This window comes from Gavialis gangeticus, unplaced genomic scaffold (genome assembly GCF_001723915.1).
Source record: "Gavialis gangeticus isolate Ggan-Ray unplaced genomic scaffold, GavGan_comp1, whole genome shotgun sequence".
NCBI lineage: Eukaryota > Metazoa > Chordata > Crocodylia > Gavialidae > Gavialis > Gavialis gangeticus.
In genome coordinates this window covers 54,926,217-54,944,501 of record NW_017729029.1, presented here as the reverse complement: position 1 = coordinate 54,944,501, position 18,285 = coordinate 54,926,217, and the positions used below count along the sequence as shown (strand labels likewise).

At 45.8% G+C, this 18,285-nt stretch overlaps 1 protein-coding gene across 3 annotated transcripts in view; it reads right to left on the bottom strand.

Annotated features, from left to right (window-relative positions):
* Window positions 1-18,285, bottom strand: part of NRK (Nik related kinase) — a 151,919-nt gene that overhangs the window by 90,335 nt on the left and 43,299 nt on the right. For all 3 annotated transcript variants that reach the window (XM_019521629.1, XM_019521628.1, XM_019521627.1), the window contains 3 exons: window positions 7,372-7,428; window positions 1,971-2,096; window positions 1,112-1,222 (listed from right to left, as the gene is read on the bottom strand). In XM_019521629.1, coding sequence (XP_019377174.1) covers window positions 1,112-1,222; window positions 1,971-2,096; window positions 7,372-7,386 — 252 coding nt within the window. In that variant the 5' untranslated portion in view covers window positions 7,387-7,428. The remainder of the gene's footprint in view (window positions 1-1,111; window positions 1,223-1,970; window positions 2,097-7,371; window positions 7,429-18,285) is intronic.

Below are 18,285 nucleotides of genomic sequence, written 5' to 3'. Positions count from 1 at the left end.
TTTTTTTTTTTTTAAAGAGCTGGGGGGAGCTGAGGCCAGGAGAGCGGCAGGAGATGAAGGCTCATGACAGAGCCCCCCAAGCAGCATGGGGCACTGGGGGACAGCGGCACCTGATGAATGCCACCTGGCAGCACCTGATGAATGCCAGGCTTTTTTTCCAAAGAGGTGGGAGCTGGGGTGGGCAGGCAGCCATTGATGGGGCTGGGAGAGTGGGTGGGGGATTCGGCCGATTTGGCAGTAGCTGAATTGATTCAGGACAGTGATTTGAATCAGCTGAAACTAAATCCGAAGCGAATACTAGCCACTTTGCGCAGGCCTAATAAATATGCATGCATACATGAAAGGCTTCTGACTGCATGCATGCCCATCTCATTGTCGGCTACCCTTTTCACATGGACACATGGGAAGATTTTAAGCCTCCATTAAAAAAATGCAGTCTTCGTGTCCTCATGCTGTGGCAGAACGTAAACTGTGGAAGAGCCCCAATAAGGATACTAAACTGAAGCCCCCAAGGACAAATTTCCCCACTGGATGGCACCCAATTTGTGGCACGCAAGAATTCCAAATCAGAGAATGGTTTTCCCCACTGACCAATGGATTTGCTATTTATTCAAAATCAGCAGCTCCCTGCCAAATCCACATAGGATATTTGATGTGCTTTTGAACTGACTACCCATCTCTGTCACTATGAACATCGAGCGAGTTTAGCCCTGCTCGGGTTCAATTTACTAGTTTGAAATGGGGAATTTCAATGGCAGGTCTCAGAATACTCATATTGATCTTCCTGTTATTAAAAAAAAGTCAAACTCCATTAAAAGGGAAGTAGACCAATGGCTCTGTAATGGCCCGTGCATTTAGGGCAACTGATTCTAACATTTTTTCAGGCTGGCTTCTTCCAAAACTCTTGCTACCAACTTTCTGTTGCAAAGCATGCTGCTTTTACAAAAAGACAAGTTAGAAATGGGTTTTTTTCCAGGAAAATAGGTTGCAAACAATGTAATATGCTGGGGCATCCCCTTTGCTGGCAGTTAAAGACTTGCTGGTGTCACGTGTCACAGTTAGAGAAGGCCAGGACACTCTTTGCAATAAGAGCACACTTAGCAAAACTCACCCTAAGAACTTCTCTGCAGATGTAGGCAATCCAGTCTTCCTTGAAACAGTTTCCTTTGGTCTTCTTTACCAAATCTGTCACAGACCCAGCTCCACAATACTCCATTACCAGCTGCAGGGAGACAAATATACCATAGACCTGTTACATGTTCAGGAGGTCCTCTAACAGAAGGCAGAGCAGGGCGGCACCTTGTAGACTAACTATTTCAGAGAGGCGTAAGCTTTAGTGAGCAACAGCTTACTTTGTCAGATGTTAATCATGACCATGTTCTGGCCCACTACACCATCGGCCTAATTGCGTTGCATGTGTTGCCTGCCCTTTAGCACTGCAATTGGAGTGAAACCTTCATTTTCTGAATTACACACTCTCCTGATGCAGTAAAACAAAACAATGCCCCTCTTCTGTTACTGTTCACGGGGACTTCATTCCTGACTAGAGCCAATGAAAAATAAAAAAAGGGGAAAGGGCAAGGTGGAACAAATCCAAATCCATGAAAATGTAACCAAGTTTGTTTCAAATGGAATCAATCTTTACAAATTCTGGCTAATAGCTTTAAGCAAAACGTTGGCATTTTGTTGTTCCTTCCTTGCCCCATTTTTAACTCTCTTTTGTTTCTTTCTTTCCATTTTGCCACTGGAAAAAAATCCAGAAAAAAAAGCAAAGGCAGAAGATAGAGGGAAAAAAACCCTTAAAAAACTAGAAAAGAAGATAAGCCTTAAAGCTGAAATCAAAAATACTTTCTTAAAAGTTTTATACAAATTTATAAACACTTTTCCTTGGGTGCTCCTGTTGTAACTCCCAACAACAATTTCCTCTTTCAAGAAAATCTAATAAACATAAATGGGATTAAAAAACATACCCAGAGCTGATCATCCTGGCCTGCAGGACTCTTCTTGACAAATGCTCCATAATATGTGGCAATATTGCGGTGATGAGAATATTTTTTTAACATGTTTATTTCCAGCTTGATTTCTTCCTCCTCATTCTGTAGTAAAAGAGAGCAGAGCGCTGCAGAAGTGACAAGATAAACCTTCTACTCTGCGCTGTGAAAAGCAGGACTAGGCCCTCAGACAAATCACAGGGGCAGTCTCTTAACCAGCACAACCAACAAACCTAGATCTAAAATCAGGAACTGCTCCAGCTTGAGCTCACAGGAGAAGACGGTCTACGCAGACTAATATCCTCTATGCACGGCGCATGGAAGGGAATTTGTAACTCACTCACTGGGAATTTAGTCGCAGAGAAATTAGCTGGATTCCAGCAAAACCTTCTTGATAACTCTTTATTCCAATAGTACTATGTGCTTTAAATGTCACATGCACATCAACTGATTCACCTTTCCTTTTCCCTGAGGAATCTGCCAACAGGGAACCTGCAACCAAGAGAAGGGAAGTGACTTCCCAAGTCCACAAACCAGTTTGGAGGTGAAGCCAGGATTAGAACCTGGCTCTTTCCTCCCTGCCCGGAGGTTCATCCAGAACGACGAGGGCAGCAAGGCAGCTGCTATGGGGAGGCCAAACAGTCCTGGGTCTACATACTCCCCTTTCTGCAGCATCTATCTGTTGTCTCTTCTCTTCTGCTTACATTGGTCCTTGGGAAATGCACCCTCTTTTGTTCTGCTGGAACAGAAAACAGCATAGCAGGGTGCTGATCTACGGGGACGACTATTAGATGCTACCACAATACTAATAAATGATCATAACAGAACGGATTAGAGCGAACTTCATTGGTAGCACCTCGTGATGGCCTCAAAGAGGCAGCTGTGTCTCAGCTAAGAGCTGGCCAGTGGAATGGCTCTTTCTCTTCTTGCCGGTGCCATCCTTGCCAGGAGAGATGCGCCAAAGGGTGCTCTGCCGGCCACAAAAGGAACAACAGAGCTCTATGCTCATGACACGGAGGGCCGCCTGCCTCCATCAGCAGAAAGGAATAAAAGAAAGCTGACACCTGAATTACCTTTTGCCACCAAACAACCTTGAACTTATCAGCTAATGAAAAAAACAGGTGCGGAAGACAGAACCGGCTGGGACATGCACAATGTTTTTCCATGCTAGCGCACCACTTCCAAGGAACTTTGCTGGCCAGGTGCTCCCTTAATTGCCAGAACGAGTATCCGACAAAAAGGGTGAGATCCCTGCTGGATGGTATAAGGGGTGATAGGCATGGAGTCATTAATAGTTGGGACCCAAAACAGTTCTGAAAATCCCACCATGTGGGAGGTCTCCTCGTGAGCAAACACCAGATCAGAGCACACAACACTCACTCAGCACATGCCGTCCTGTGAAATGGGGACATGGAGCTATTTGAGGGCAGTGCCGTGCTGTCAGGTCACTCAGGAGCTGGAGGAGGCACGTGCTCCAAGACGGCATCCCCTCACGTGGCCCTCAGGCAGTGCGAGCATCCTTAATAATCTCTTGCTACTTCCCTGGGACAGGGAGGGGGTCAGTTAATTTAAGCTAGCGAGGTACACAGATAATAGCTTGATTAACAAGGGAAATAAGAGTTGCTAAGCAATTCTGCCCAGAAAGTCTGTGGCAAAGCCAAGGTTTGAAAACTTGAGTGGTCTGTTAGGGAGAAGAAGGATGTTGGCAGGGGGAGGTGGGTGAGAGAGAAGAGGATGTCGATAAAGCGATGTACCCAGGCGCTCCTGGCTCCAACCTTCCCCTTGCTGATACAATAATGGGCCAAACATTGCCCTAGGGACCCTTGACATCTGCTCAGATATTTTGCTGCTTAAGTAAGGAAAGCTGCTCGCAGATGCCGTTCGCTGCGTTGTTTGCGGGCTTGGTAGGTGTGTGCACAAAACGGCAGGTTCGCAGCCAAACCCTGTTTGAGAAACCGTGGGCCTCGCCTGACCACAATGACATGAGGTAGCAGAGCGAGGAGGCACACGCCTCTACCCACAAGAGGAAACAAGATTGGAAACTGATAAACACACTGCCAGGAGGCTCTCTTGTCGAAGTTACGGCAAGGAGACACGTCTCTCCTTGAAAAGTGATTTTGAGAGCTGGAATGACAGAAAGCAGGAGGTTCCCGGGGAGCAGCCCACCGCATGCCAGCTCCGAGGAAAAGCTCCGTTTGCAGGAGTAACGTGGCAAGATGCGAGCGCTTTGTTTGCTTGGCACGATGAGAGAACAGGAAGCCAAGCCCGTGAGGAGAGGCGCAGCAGCACACATTACTGTCAGCCCCACTTGAGCGATTTCAAAAGGCTCCCACACCCCTCCCTGTAACATGACGCTGCAGCACTTCCTGACAGATGTCCAGCGCATCCCGCGGTGACCGCAGCATCCTGCTGCCGATCAGGAGGAGGGAGCTGAAAGGCACAGCTCATGCTGAAGGGGAACACATTTCCTCTGCGATGTTTCTATCACGGGGCTCAGCACCAGGCATGCCAGCTCGCAGCTGGTCACAAGTTTTCTGATGAAGTGAATTTTCATGCTGTGAATGTCACCCGTCTGGTGCAACTGAACCTTTGGGCAGGAATGTGCCAATGTCACTTAACTTTTCACTGGAGAAATAAGGATTTATTTTTTCCGTTCCAGACCCAGGCTGGCATTTCTGCTTATAAGCAGAATGCTAGAGAGAGGGAAAAAAAATCCAATGCAAGACAAGTCCTTGGTTGCTCACATGAAATAGGAACTATCCAGGTTCAAGCCCCTGCTCCCATGATTCAGACCAGGGGCTTTGAACTCCCCTCTCCTACATCCCAGGTGACTGCCTGAACGCTCAGTAATCAGCTACACTGGTGTGGACCACTCTCTCCTGTCCAAACAAACAGAGATATTTAAAACTTTAATTGGGAATAATTTGATGTAACAAATATTGACTGTGTTGTAAGCAGCCACTTCTGTTCTTCAGATCTCTTGCGCTAGGCACAGACATTCAAAAAGCCCCAAGAGGTATCAATCTGAGTTGTGCAGTTTTCGCTAAGTGGCATAGTTTAGAGCGGGAGAGAACATAACACACATTTGCCCTTTGCTGGGAGGGAGGCAAATCTGTCATTTTTAAACCAGTCTGCATGTGCCAAACCTCTGTTCTGCTATTATAGACTGGTTTTGTGTGCCGAACCTCTGTTCTGTTACAAGTAGACCAGTTTCCCATCACTTTTGCTGGTAAAAGTGTAATGTCTGTACCTGGCCTTAGAGACTGAAAGCATTTCTATCTAAGGGACTTCCATATCTCTGCATTACTGTAGCCCTTGAGCACCTCTCACCATAAAACCGCTGTGCGGTGGGGCAGTGCTATTATCTCTGCTCCAGATGCAGAACTGAGGCACACAGAGGCTGTGACTCACTCAAGATCACTCAGGAAATACAGGGCAGAGCAGGGAGTTGACCTTTGTTCTCTTAAGCGCCAGGTGTGCACATCAACCTCAGGGACCTTCTTGGTCCATCACTACCAGCTGGAACCAATTGCTTCCTGTGCTTGTGCTGCAACAAGCTAGGGGAAGCATACAAAGACCCAGCGCAGCAGAGCTGGGAGGTGTCAGGGTGTCAGAGGGAAAACCCCAAATGGTGGCTCTGAAGATTTGGATTGAAGCTCTGCAGAATTCATAAAAAGAAGTACGTTGCTTGGTGTGAAACAACTCAAAATGAAAGCAAGCAGAGAGGTTATTGGTACTATTCATCCTCAGAACAACTGGCCAGATTTACTAGGACACTGCCGCTTTTCAGTGCTGCCCCTGCAAAGCAAAGCAACCAGGTTTTGCCAGCCAATTAAGGGAATATATAGCCTCTTTGTGTTCATGGAGCTGCACAAAGCTACTGGCATGAGCCAGCCAACCTGGGCCTCCACATGCTGTCATGTGATTTTTTGCTGGACACTGCACGTTTCCTGGAGTTTTTGCCCTGATTCTTCCACTGGGAAGAAGGCTGTCAGTGGTATTGATGCCCTCTCCCAAGTCAAACTATCGGGCCAACCCACACATCTTTTTTGAATAAGTCAATAAAACATTTCTGCCTTTGAGTTGGCTCTGGGTCTCTGGCCCCAGACCTTTCCCCACTGACCTTTGAAGTCTAGGGATGCTCAGATCCAGGGATTTGATTTAGCATCAGATGCTGCCAAAATTCAACCTCTGTTACTCCCCAGCAAACAGCAACCTAGCTTTACCTTTGGTGACTCTCATTTCTACTAGCTATTGCAGTTCACGTAGCATGTACTTGCACAGACAAAAGCAAAACCCCAGGGGTCTACTGCTCCAGTTGTCATAGAAAGGGACCCTCTCCATGGACAGACAAGCAACATATTCACAATTTGACTGTGTATGTACATGTATATTTTGCAGAGATGTTGACCTTGATTCTTATTCGTGCTCGGATCCTTTTAAGCTATCCTGGCAGTGTGAAAGCAGGTGTAAATTACTTTACACTTAGCTTTGCATAACTTTTCTTCATCTTAAGAGTTTTATGGTACTGCCCAGCACTGTAGTGTTTTCATGCTGCCAGTGGGGTGCCAAGGGGCTTTTAGTGTACATGAAAACTGGCTGCATAAGTCTTAGGGATGAGCTTCCAGTAAGTTTGCGGGGGGGGCATAGGTTTTTTGGCCTTTCCAACACTCAGGCTAATTTGGTCTTGTGGAGGCAAGTTACTGTACTATGAGTCAGCTGTACAGGGGAACAAAAATCAATGCTTAGCAAATTCTATGACACTATGTTATAACTGTAACACCACTCTATACTTGTGGAAAGGGGCAGTGCCAATTAAATTGTCTCCTTTTCTCATCTATTGAATCTTAAAAAGGCAATATTTGCATCTCTAACATGTTCCTTCTTGCTCGCTGTCAGTACAACTGCAATGCCCTAGATTTTTATACCAAATAGAGGAATGGTTGGTGTGCGAGAGGAAAGGATGTGATGAAACACAGCAGGGGCAGCAAAAAGCTACAGGAAATCTTCTATTTGCTATCTCTGGCAACAGATAATCACCAGAAATAAGCAGGAAGAGAGTTCTTTTCTTCATTATTATAGACTAGCAAAATATACAGAAGTGCTGTCCCCACTTGCTTTGGACAAATATGATTAAAAACAAAGCAATGTGTTCATATAACCCATCCCTGGGATCTCAGAAAAACACCAATGCTCAGAAAACACAATGAATAGCAGCTGGCCATCTTCTCTCCTAAGGAAGCCACACTAATGTTTTATTTTACATAGACCCTTTTTTCCCCCTGGATTGAAGGGAAAAAAGCGCTACATAAAATAAAATGTTAGTGTGCAGTCCAGGCCACTGTCTCACTCACCCCCCTCCTGCTATATATTCACTCACCTCCGTAACGTTCATCACCTTGATTGCTGCAAGTTGTCCAGTCTTAACATGGCGGCCCTGTTAAAATGATAACATGCTGTAAGTCAAACAGATATTTATGCAAACTGAGCAGATGGTAATAACCTTCACATAGTAAGAATCTGAGCAGTCTCTCATGCAAGACTAGATCTTGCTGCATAGCTGCTTCCAGGCAATATAAATAACATCTGAAATATACAAAACCATAATGCTTTAATGACCCCCGTACATCTTTACTGAGGACAAGGTAAAAAAAAATACGAAACTCTTATTTTCAGTGCCATATGTAGAATGAGGCCTATGTCCTTAGACCAACACGGCTATAACCTACACCCCCGTATGTAGAATGAGTGGTTTTTGGTCTGGTCCAGTTCTTAGGTGACAGATGTCCCTATCCCTCTAAATGATACTTCTCGATAATCCCAACCACAACATCAAGGACTCGATGGGCAGAAAGCTGGAATGACCTTTTCTCCCTGCATGTCAGGGCTGAAATATGTTAGTGAAACAATGCGGAGGGGAGTTGGCACTGCTCCTTACTGCTCCATACACCCTGCACACGGATGAAGAGAAAACCTTGTTCTGCAAAGCTGTCAACCTGGCCACATTTACATGGCCAGGGGAGACTAAAGTACATTTTTCTCGCATCAAAGGCTCTCTATTACAGAAAGCATAGCCTTTGGAGTTCTCCGGACAAGTAGTTAATTGCAGGTCAGGTCCTGTAGATTTTGTGTTTAAAGCATAATCTGCTGAGCTGATGGAAAGGAACTCTTCAGCATCTTTACGTTATATACTGAAGCTGTCAAAAGGTGGTGTGTAATAACATGAACTAGAAATCGAGACACAAGCAACAGGATGGGCCTTTCACATCTCTGTCCTCATCAGAACTGTTCAGAAAAGACATTCAAAGCAAGGCACGTTGCCTCGTTATGCTAATCAGCACCGGTTCCATAGGTGAAGATTGTATCAAATGACACAGGTCAACAGCGGATTGATTAAATATGCTGCTTCTCTCCCTTATCAACCAGATTTTTCACAAACTGGCCTGCCTTTGAGCCTTGTGAACGCAATTTTGCTTTGATTAATACTTGTGGGTACAAAATTGCAGACACAGTTCCCTGTAGTGGGCCAGGCATAGGAAATCATGAAGTTGCACTGGAAACCCTACAAATAGTGGACGAAAGGATTTGCAGGTGCAATTTTACACCTGCAAAATTAGAAGTATCCTTTTAAAAATCAGGTCTTTTCTGTTCACAATCCCATGCAAGTGTTATTTATGGAGCAACGCAGTTTTGCATGAGGGAAAAATGATTCCTTAATATCAACTGACGGGTCTCAGTCGTGTTTACTTTTTTTTTTTTCCAAAAAAGCTCACTCCTGCTGGATTTTTGTATCTCTGTGAGTGTCCTCTTTCTGAGGCAGCACTTCTGGGATTTTCTCATAATGAATAAATCCTACCATTCTAGCTTATCACAGAGCTCAAGAAGATAAATGAGGCACACCCATACCATGAGCGTGCCACACACGTCAGCATGTCAGACCACAGATTCTGTAGCCACAAGTGCTATCCCGGACAGATGCCTGCATTTGGTCACTATCCATTTCAGCTGACGTCAGTCATGGTTTGCAAGCTTCCTTTTAGCAGCCCCTGTTCCTTTGTTGGAGGCCATTGTTTGCAAATGTTTCCAGGCATTGAAAGCCCTGGCAATACAGAGACAGGACCTTCCACAAAATGCAGTAATGCTAGACAGGCTGGCACCCTGATTTAACCCCAAAGCTTGCCTGGAATTACACTTGTAGATGAAGTCAGGTCAAAGCAGGTAGCAGAGATGCTTTGAGATTTTTTAAATCTGTTTTACCAGCATATAAACAAGGTTAATACCAAAACAGTACTGCAAAGGATATTGCAAATTCATTAGGAGACAAAAAACTGGAGGGGGCGTATTTTGATTTCAGATCATGACCCCTATTCAGCTAAACCTCTGTATAACAGACATCTGTTCTTTTATACTCATATATCCATTCCAGGCACACCTGATGTTTTTGCTTACTTTTCTCACTGCAAATCAGAAACAGTCAATCTTGGGAATGCAGGTTAGAGGAAATGTTGCTCCTACTAAACAAATGGATTTCTCATTATTTAAAGTATTGTACATTAAGTAGATGGTTTTGCTTTGAGGCCTGGATTCACCTCAGAAGTGATTCACACATGTTCATGATTGTGCAACACACCAATTAAACCCATGCCCCAAATCCCCATGTCTCTGTATCCTGACAGCAGTGGAATGAGGCAGGACAAGGGACACAGAATTGGTAAATGCTTCAGAAATCTCATCTTGTCTCAGTGCAGAGGTGTTCACTGTATGATACATGGGGGCTGGACCCGATGAGCTCATGAGGTCCCTTCCAGCCCTAAACTTCTGTGAATCCGTGATCCAAGGTTATTACTAGGCAGGTAATAGGCCAATAGCCCATCATCCATCAGCACAATCGCTATCAGAACAAATGTAGTTATTGCTACAGCAAACCTCTCGTTCAGCAAAGGAGTCTTGAATTTCAGTGGGAAGGAAACTTACTTTTGGGATGCAGAGTTAAGAGGGCAAAGGGCCCATTTCATACTCGGGCCCTTTTGCACTGGCTTTTTAGAGAAGCCGTGGGGCTTGGCTAAACTGTCAGGCATGCTGGGGAAAGATGCCCTGTCTACTCGTTCTCATTGGATGTGCAACCAGTGACATAAAATGTCAATCATCTGGCTGATTTTTACTTACCCCTGCCGCCTACACACCATTACCCTGATGGGGAGTACATGGTATTTTGGGGCTGGGGGAACATGCAGCAGGAGAAAGCACGTTTTCAGAGCAACAATGTGCTGTGGTCTGACACTGAATACGCATGCCCTTAAAGTAGACTGAGTGCATTTTTAAACCTGTTTAGGTTGCCTTGCATATAATGAGAGGCATTAGTGGGCATGAGAATCTGGCCTCATATCAAAAAGAGGGAAGAAGAGAAGATGACAGAGTGTGGAGCGTTTTAAGTCATTCTGGTAGGTTCTTGATACTATCCATTGCTGGCACATAACTTTGTGCCGCTATCCTCACCGCTCCTGGCTGGGTTTGGGCAGTCCACTCATTTCACTCCATCATCAGAAGAAAAGGGCTAATATTAAAAATAAGCATTGATCGCTACCCACTATCAATGATTGGGGTGGAACGCAATAGTGTAAAATGCTGCTGGGGCTGAAGAGAGAAGAAAAGCTGTAGATGCTTTGGTATCAAACCACTGAGCTTAGGCAGTGCTCACCTGTTGCTCTTTCTGTGCTGTTTTGTGGGTGTGAACGTTGGTAGCTGGGTTTCCTGAAACAAGCAGAATAATGGGACCAAACTGTCAAGTTCACTCTCTTCCCTGAAAAAAGTCTCCCTTAGTAAGACAGACCACATCCATACTCGTATATGCAACCAAAATGATATATGGCAGAATTACCAGTCAAACTGTGCTCTTGCTGCAAAGCCTGAAGCACTCTTCTCTTTTAAATATATGGCAATGTGATGTCCCCTCCAAGCATCCGTAAAGGAAAGACATAGCAGTCTATCTGCACACAGGCTCTTCCAACAGAGACATGGGGCCATCTCACCTGGAGCCAAGGGACCATCTCACCAAGGGACCATCTCACCTGGAGCCTTCTGTTTATTCAAACCATCCCATGAAACTATTTACACTCGCATGGACGGTCACCAGGGAGAACTCTATTCATCATCTCATGCAACAGCCCCAAGCGTCATTGTCACCACTCGCTGCAAATCAGACAGTCCTTGAAGCCAGGATGACCAGTCTCTAAGGGTAGCTTTCTACCTCAAGGACCCCTCTTTACAACAGAGCCAGACCCGAGACAGCTACCCTCGGTTAAGAAGACACATGGCTGTCTGATGGGGTGGATCTTCCAGATGCCGAATGTTCAAGCTGGGGTTTTTTTTCAGAACAGAAAAAGGTATCAGGCCTCTGTGGCTGAAGAGGAGCGATGCAAAGGGGTCTCGTCTTTTATGTTGGTTTCTCGGCTGTTGAAAGTTTCTTTGTCAGCTTGAAAAGTGGGTTAAAGTAGCAAGGTCTCATTCAGGCAAACTCTCACTGTGGCCAACTTCTGGGCAAAGGCATCAGGGTCTGGTCTCCCACCCCCCTTTTTTTTCTGTTATTTATGAATAAACAGCAGCAGCAGCAGGAACGGGTCAGAGCAGTGGCTCTCAGCTTCTTTAGACTGGAGGCACTTTTCATTAGATCTCGCCATAACTTGTGAATTTAGCTGCACGTCACTTCGAAAACTAAATGTCTTTATTATAGACCTTACCTCCTGGCAAGAGGCCAGGCAGCAGGAGTAGGGGACCAGCCGGGCAGGGAGAGCCTGATCCTATCCTTACCTGCCTGCCTTCTCACACCTCCCGTAGTACCCTTTAAAGGCTCTTGCAGCATGCCCTGGTTGAGAATCAGTGGGTTAGGGGTCTGCCTTTCCCCCACACCTAAGCTAGCAATGCTAAGAAGTGTTGGTTTCTGGTGGAGGCGTAGCAGGGCAGGATTGTACCTAGAGCAGCCCCCAATGCATGGGGCAGTGCTGGCTCCTCCCACGCTGATGGCAGTGGCGTGGTCAGCCCCTACTGTAGCAGCAGGTGCTTTGGTGCCCACCTCCTAGTGACATTACTGGTTTCTGAAGCTGCTGGTTTCTGCAGAATGTAATGTGGGAACTAGAGACCATAAGATTTCAGAGCCCTGGGTCAGGGTTGTCTGTTTTTCCAGGCACGGGGCTGACCGAGTCAGGCTGCTGGTCAGAGGCATTCATGAACAAGGGACTCCATGGAGTTAGTGTGTTAATAAGGGACTCCCAACCCTCAGACTTAGGAAAAGTTAAAGGACAGCCAAAGTATCCATCCACTTGTCCGAGGCCAGTCCCAGCACCGGAGCACAGCGATGTTTTGGACATCCAAAGTGCCTCAGGCACAGAGACGTGTCTTTTTAACTTCTCTTCAGCATTTTGCTATGTTACCGAGGCTCAGGAAATACTCCCATTAGCGATGGGACAGGAAACAGCCACAGAAAGCTTGATCACTCTTTCATCAGCAGAGTCTTTGCACAACTAAAATCAGTTTACCCTTTCCTGAAGTCTGCATATTGCTGATCACAACTACATTTCTGGAGGACACTCTACAGCAGAAATCTGCCTTCTGCGTACTCCAACTGCCCATACACTCAGCAGGGAGAGACAGTCCACAGGACTTGGACAGATTATTCAGTGTTTATTTCAATTGGGCACATATTTATTTTCTTAATGAGTTTAGATAGGGTTGCCATTAACCCATACATCCAAGTGAGCATCAGACGCATATTAGTAAACCGTCTAGGTGCACGGAGAGGAACAGAACATCAGCGTTCAGTGGTCATGTTCCTAGCTGATAACGGGGCTTTGCAACAGTTCAACAGATTTACAGCGAGGCGCGTTGTTTCAGAACTACGGCAAACACGGCTCCAAATCTGTGTGAGGCCAATTTTTTTTTGCCTTATGGACCATGCAGCAATTACAGAGGTATGCCAAAAAACCTCAATTTTCAATTAGCTTTGAGTCGCACGTGGGGGCAGTGGACAGGAACAGGCACAGAGAAAAAGCGGTGGTGCTGTGATTTATAGCACTCCAGCTTCAGTGGGAAAAGCCCCGTTCTATCTTCGGCTCATGGAAAAACAGGGCTGGAAGGGACTTCATGAGCTCATCTAGTCCAGTCCCGCACCTAAGGCAGGATCATCCCTGACAAAGCCATCCCAGCCGCATGTCTGTGTAACCTGCTCTGCAAAATTTGCACAGATGGAAAGCCCACCCTGTATCAAAGTAGCCCGACCACCCTCAAAGTCAGAAAGTTCATCCCCTAAATTTCCTCTGTTGCAATCTGAGATCATTGCTTCTAGCTCTGTCCACTGCAGCCACAGGGAAGAGGCTATTTCCATCCTCTTTATAATTTTAATCACCCTGCAGGGTCCTTATGCCAAGGGATCTGAGCCACCTCTCTTCATGGTCCAACACACTCCCTACCCAACTGGAGGAGATTTGCCTGTACAGAGTGATCCCTCCCCTGGGAGGAATGGAGACTCAGAGCCAAGAGCTCCACCGTCCCATGACCGACCGACTCCCTCTCTCCCTTGCTGCCGCTTTGCTGTGCACCAAGCTGGCCTGCATGTAACTACATTGCACACTTCCTTTTTGGCACCAAGTGTTCATTTCTTTCCACTTGTTTCTGGGCTTGTTTGCTGCATCCGTCCCTGTTTAATTTTGGCAAGAAGAGGAGTGCATGGAAGGGAAGGGAATGCCTGCTCCGCTGTTACGCTGGTTAACATGCGCCCACCTGGATGCAGGCACTGGCTGCAACATGACGTGGTGTTTTCAAGGCCCCGGGGTTGGTCAGGTTTCAGTGTGTCATAGTCTTCTCTTGCCCCTAATTCCCTAGCGTCCGCAAAACCAGAGTTTTTTCCCTCTCTAGAAATCAGCCCATTTGCCAAAGCTGTGGCACTCTTGCACAGAGAATCCAAAAAGAAACATCAGATTCCTCAGACACCAGCTCTGAATACCAAAATCTACCCCAGTACTTTCACACTAAATTCCTCCTTGACTTTGCAAGGGTCTGTCAGCGTGACTGGGGTTAGGGAAAGCTAGAGATTTTTCCATGCGTTGCTCAATGACTATCTATAAATACAGAAGCACCCAGGAAAGACTGCAGCCACCCCACTCTTTGCAAGCAGAGGGTGAAGGTGCAGTTGAACAGGTGCAGACCCATATTGCTAAGGAACTTCAACAAGCAGGTTCAGCTCAAAACCCTCAAGACCCTCTCAGGTTAATCTGTGCAGCTCTGTGGCTTCCTGGTAAGCAGCCAGAACTGCCTTCTCTGCTCTTGGGACTGAGCCACACGTTTTCTGCTTCCCCTCCCTTCATTTTGCTAGCTGCAGGGAAGCACTAAAGATACAGTGCTAATGCACAATGCACCAAGTTGGGAGTCTGGGGACCCGGGGTCCAGTCCAGGCTAATCTGCACTGGGGTTTCTGGGCACTACTGTCTAACACTGCATAGCTTGGGGCAAGCTTGAAGCCCAACATTTCATAATGAACTTGCTAAAATGGGGCAGGATGATTATCAAGAAGCAAGACATGAGGAGTCTGGAAGTGTATAGCCAGTTTTTGTTAGCTAATGGGCAGAGGGCAAGCTCAGCATAGCTAATGCACTTTAAAAACTAGCGCTGAATTGCAATAACAATCCGTTTCTTGTGGATTACACTTTTTAAATCATAGCAAATGATTTGCAACAGCAACTGTGTTGGAAAAATCCATCGCTCCTTGGCAGTTAATTACCAGGGGGTTCGCCCCCCCCCCACCTCCATAAAGAATTCAAGACACTCCTTGATGGGTTTATAATTCGGCGTATGGCCCAGTCATTTTGTTTTAATCATGCAATTTGGGGCATTGCTGTGGAAAGCCCGCCCTGGCTGACAGTCCAAACTCTTGTTGGTAGCTCTTTTCCAAGCTTCCCTGGCTGTTTGTTGTATTTTGGGCAGGTAAATCACAAACTGTACATACCCCCAAGGAATTTTTCCATCCTTTGAGGTGGTGAGAGGCCCGCCGGCATGCAAGGAGAAGCCATATTCCACTTCAGTTCCTGGCCACCCCTCGGTTCTATTTTTCATCTGCAAAACACGTCCCCTGGAGTTTACTGCTTTTGTGCCAAGAAGGCAAGAGAAGGGGGATTCCTCAGTGCCACCATCTGTCCCTGCTGCCTGGGTGTGATCCCGTGGAAATCAGTGACAAGTACCCTCAACCTGAAGATGAACCTCACCTCTATAACGTCCCAGACAGACATTCCTGAATCTCATCCAAAGTCAAACGGGTGTGCATGAAACACTAAGTGCTACCCCTGAGGCTTTAGGGTGGCTGATATCTGGACAGAAATTGTCCTCTGTTAGTGATAAGCAGATGGCAGCCTCTGCCACAACTACGCACCATGGTTGTATTAATAGTGAGATCTTAACACGATGATGTCAGTGTGAAAAAGCATCCTTAATTTATTACTTCAACAAGCTAAATCTCCATAGCTTTCAACTGGCTTGACTTGAGATAGTCCAAACTAGATTGGGCTGGGCTGGCATTGCTCCATTAACCTGAACAAAGCTATGCATATACAATGGCTACAGGACTGTAGGAATCCTTCCTCAGACTATATGCTGCCAGACTCTAGTTTATTCTGCCTCTATGGAATAAAAAATACCCCTGTCTCCAGATCACTATAGCACTGAACAATATGGCTATTAATCCTGGGTAAATGATCAAAAATATTTCTCATGGTTTATATAGTTAATCCTATACGCCAACGCACAAACTAACCTTATGATTACCTATGTTTCAAGTGGTACATAATCACCAGCTGAGGTTTATTACCCTCCCAGTAGAAAAGTAGGCCAGAATATGAACCTGAACACCGTACAACATACTACACAACGAAAAGATGGGAAGCTCGAATAGTGAAAGCTTGCACGGTGCATTTTCTAGCAGTCAGAGGCTAATGCAGGGGAGGGCAAAATGCGGCCCGCTAGGCTATTCTATCTGGCCCATGGAGCCCATAAAAAAATTAGAAAATAAATACTAATCTGGCCCTGGCTGCCTGTCATGCGGCCCTTGATGGCTTGCCAAAACTCAATAAGTGGCCCTCTGCCCAAAATAATTGCCCACCCCTGGTAATGACACTGAATGTGCTGCAGAAAGAAACTGCAAAGTTATGTTGTTATGATGAATTATAATGCAGAGAGAGGAAATATCGGTATCAAAATGGAAAACCACTCAACGATCAACAAATTTGTCATGTTTCATTCCAAACTTGAGACTGGATAGTACTGCTAATGTCAGCAAACCAATAGAGCAAAAGTAAAGTTAACCTCCAGTGAAAAATTAGGCCCCTTTCAAGAAATACTAGCTTATGTCTGAGTAAAAAACGATGATCTCTTTCTCTGCGCCTCAGTGGGTTTTTTGCCTCAAAATTTTGTAAATAATTTGCATGCATTGGATATGAAAGCATTCATGTCATCAAAATTTGATGGGGCTTCCAAAAAAAACCCCCCAAAAACCGGCATAAACAAAAATGATGGATTTCCCAAAACTGCACTCAACGTGTCGCATACTTAAGCAGAAAATGCCGTAACTCACATCAGCTACGCTCATAACATTCATGCACAGGAAATTAAGTTGGTAGTAGTGTACGGCTTTCCATATACTAAAATATCAATGCATTCGTCATGAGGAGAGATCAGAGTATGCATCTCTTATCCATTACTTAGAGCACTATTATGGTCCTCTTTTCCATGAAAATGGCTACAGAACCATCTCAGGCATGGCAAGAAACCGACAATTTTATACCGATGCTGCAAATGAGTAAACCATAATCCACATGAACTGTGAACCCAAGAGGCTCTCAGCTAACAGAAGTGACTTTTGTGTCCAGCTTTTTTTTATCTTTGCAGTTACTGTTTCCTTCCATTGTAGCAGTGGAAATGCAGGTTGTATGCTTTGCTCAACGCTCATCTGTGCTTGATGGCAGGCCAATGGGAAAAGAAAATCTAACAAAGGAATGAATTGAAGCCTCTAGCAAACAGGGATTCGTATAGCCACATTTTTGTAATATCAGTGCATACTCAGTCTTGTCCCGATGACTCTCCTCTTGCAAAGCATGAATCAGTCATCACTTGTGTGGAACCGCAGCTAGAGTACAGTTTAAAGAAAAAGGCTTCTTTTTAGGTTTTAGAAGTGTTAGGGTTGGCCTAGCCTTGCTCCCACTGGGCTCACTGGGATTTGTACCATTTATTTTAGTGGAAGTGGAGTTAGGTTAAACAGAGCACTTTTGAGACTCCTACTCGAACCATGCAACAAGGGAAAGGAGCCTTTCGTAGAAAACTTGGCGCTGACTGCTGTCATTTCTCACCTGCCTCTAAATGGGTACCCAAGAATTGCGCTTGGCACTGGCGTGAAAAATTTGCTAGCTAGCATTAGCTCCCATTAATGCAGTTTTAGTTTAACCCTTTGCTGCTTAAGTGCTTATTAAAGAGTAAGATGAAAGTACACATCTATCCTCCCCCCATGGTTTTGCCTGGCAATTCAGCAACATGCCAACAGATGCTCCCGAAAGTCTTGCTGCCATGTGAGAATCGCCTAGCAAAACATTAGCTATGCAGCACCTGCACCACCCCCATCAGGTTAAAAACCACAAAAGGCATGCAGAGTAAAGGACATGTGATTTGTGGTTTCATCTTAATGGGTAGGGGGAGGCTCCCCTGGAAGAAGTGCTACTGATGCAACTGGCTCATGTGAGTAAGGAAGAACGGAGAAATTCAAGGCACTCCTTTCAAGGTGTATTTTAAAACCTGGAGCTCTTCAAGCATAAGTGAGTGGAAGTTAACCCTCGAAGCACATCCTACCAGGTGAGGTTCATGAGACTCAACTCACTGAGTGCCAGTCTGGGCACATGCAGTTGATGTGAAATACAGGATTGCACATGCCCAGGGGCAAGGGCCAGGCTTGTATTGATGTCCATGGGTTTCATAGAATCATAGAATCATAGAAGTAGGGTCAGAAGGGACCTTGTAGATCTTCAGGTCTGACCCCCCGCCTGGGCGGCAGAAAAGACTGGACTCAAATGAGTCCAGCCAGGTAGTCATCAAGCCTCTTCTTAAAGATCCCCAGGGTAGGAGCCAGCACCACTTCCCTAGGAAGTTGGTTCCAGCTCCTAGCCGCCCTAACTGTGAAGTAGTTTTTGCGGATGTCCAATCTAAACCTACTCTCTAATAATTTGTGTCCATTGTTCCTTGTCATGCCAGGGGGCGCTAGGGGAAACAG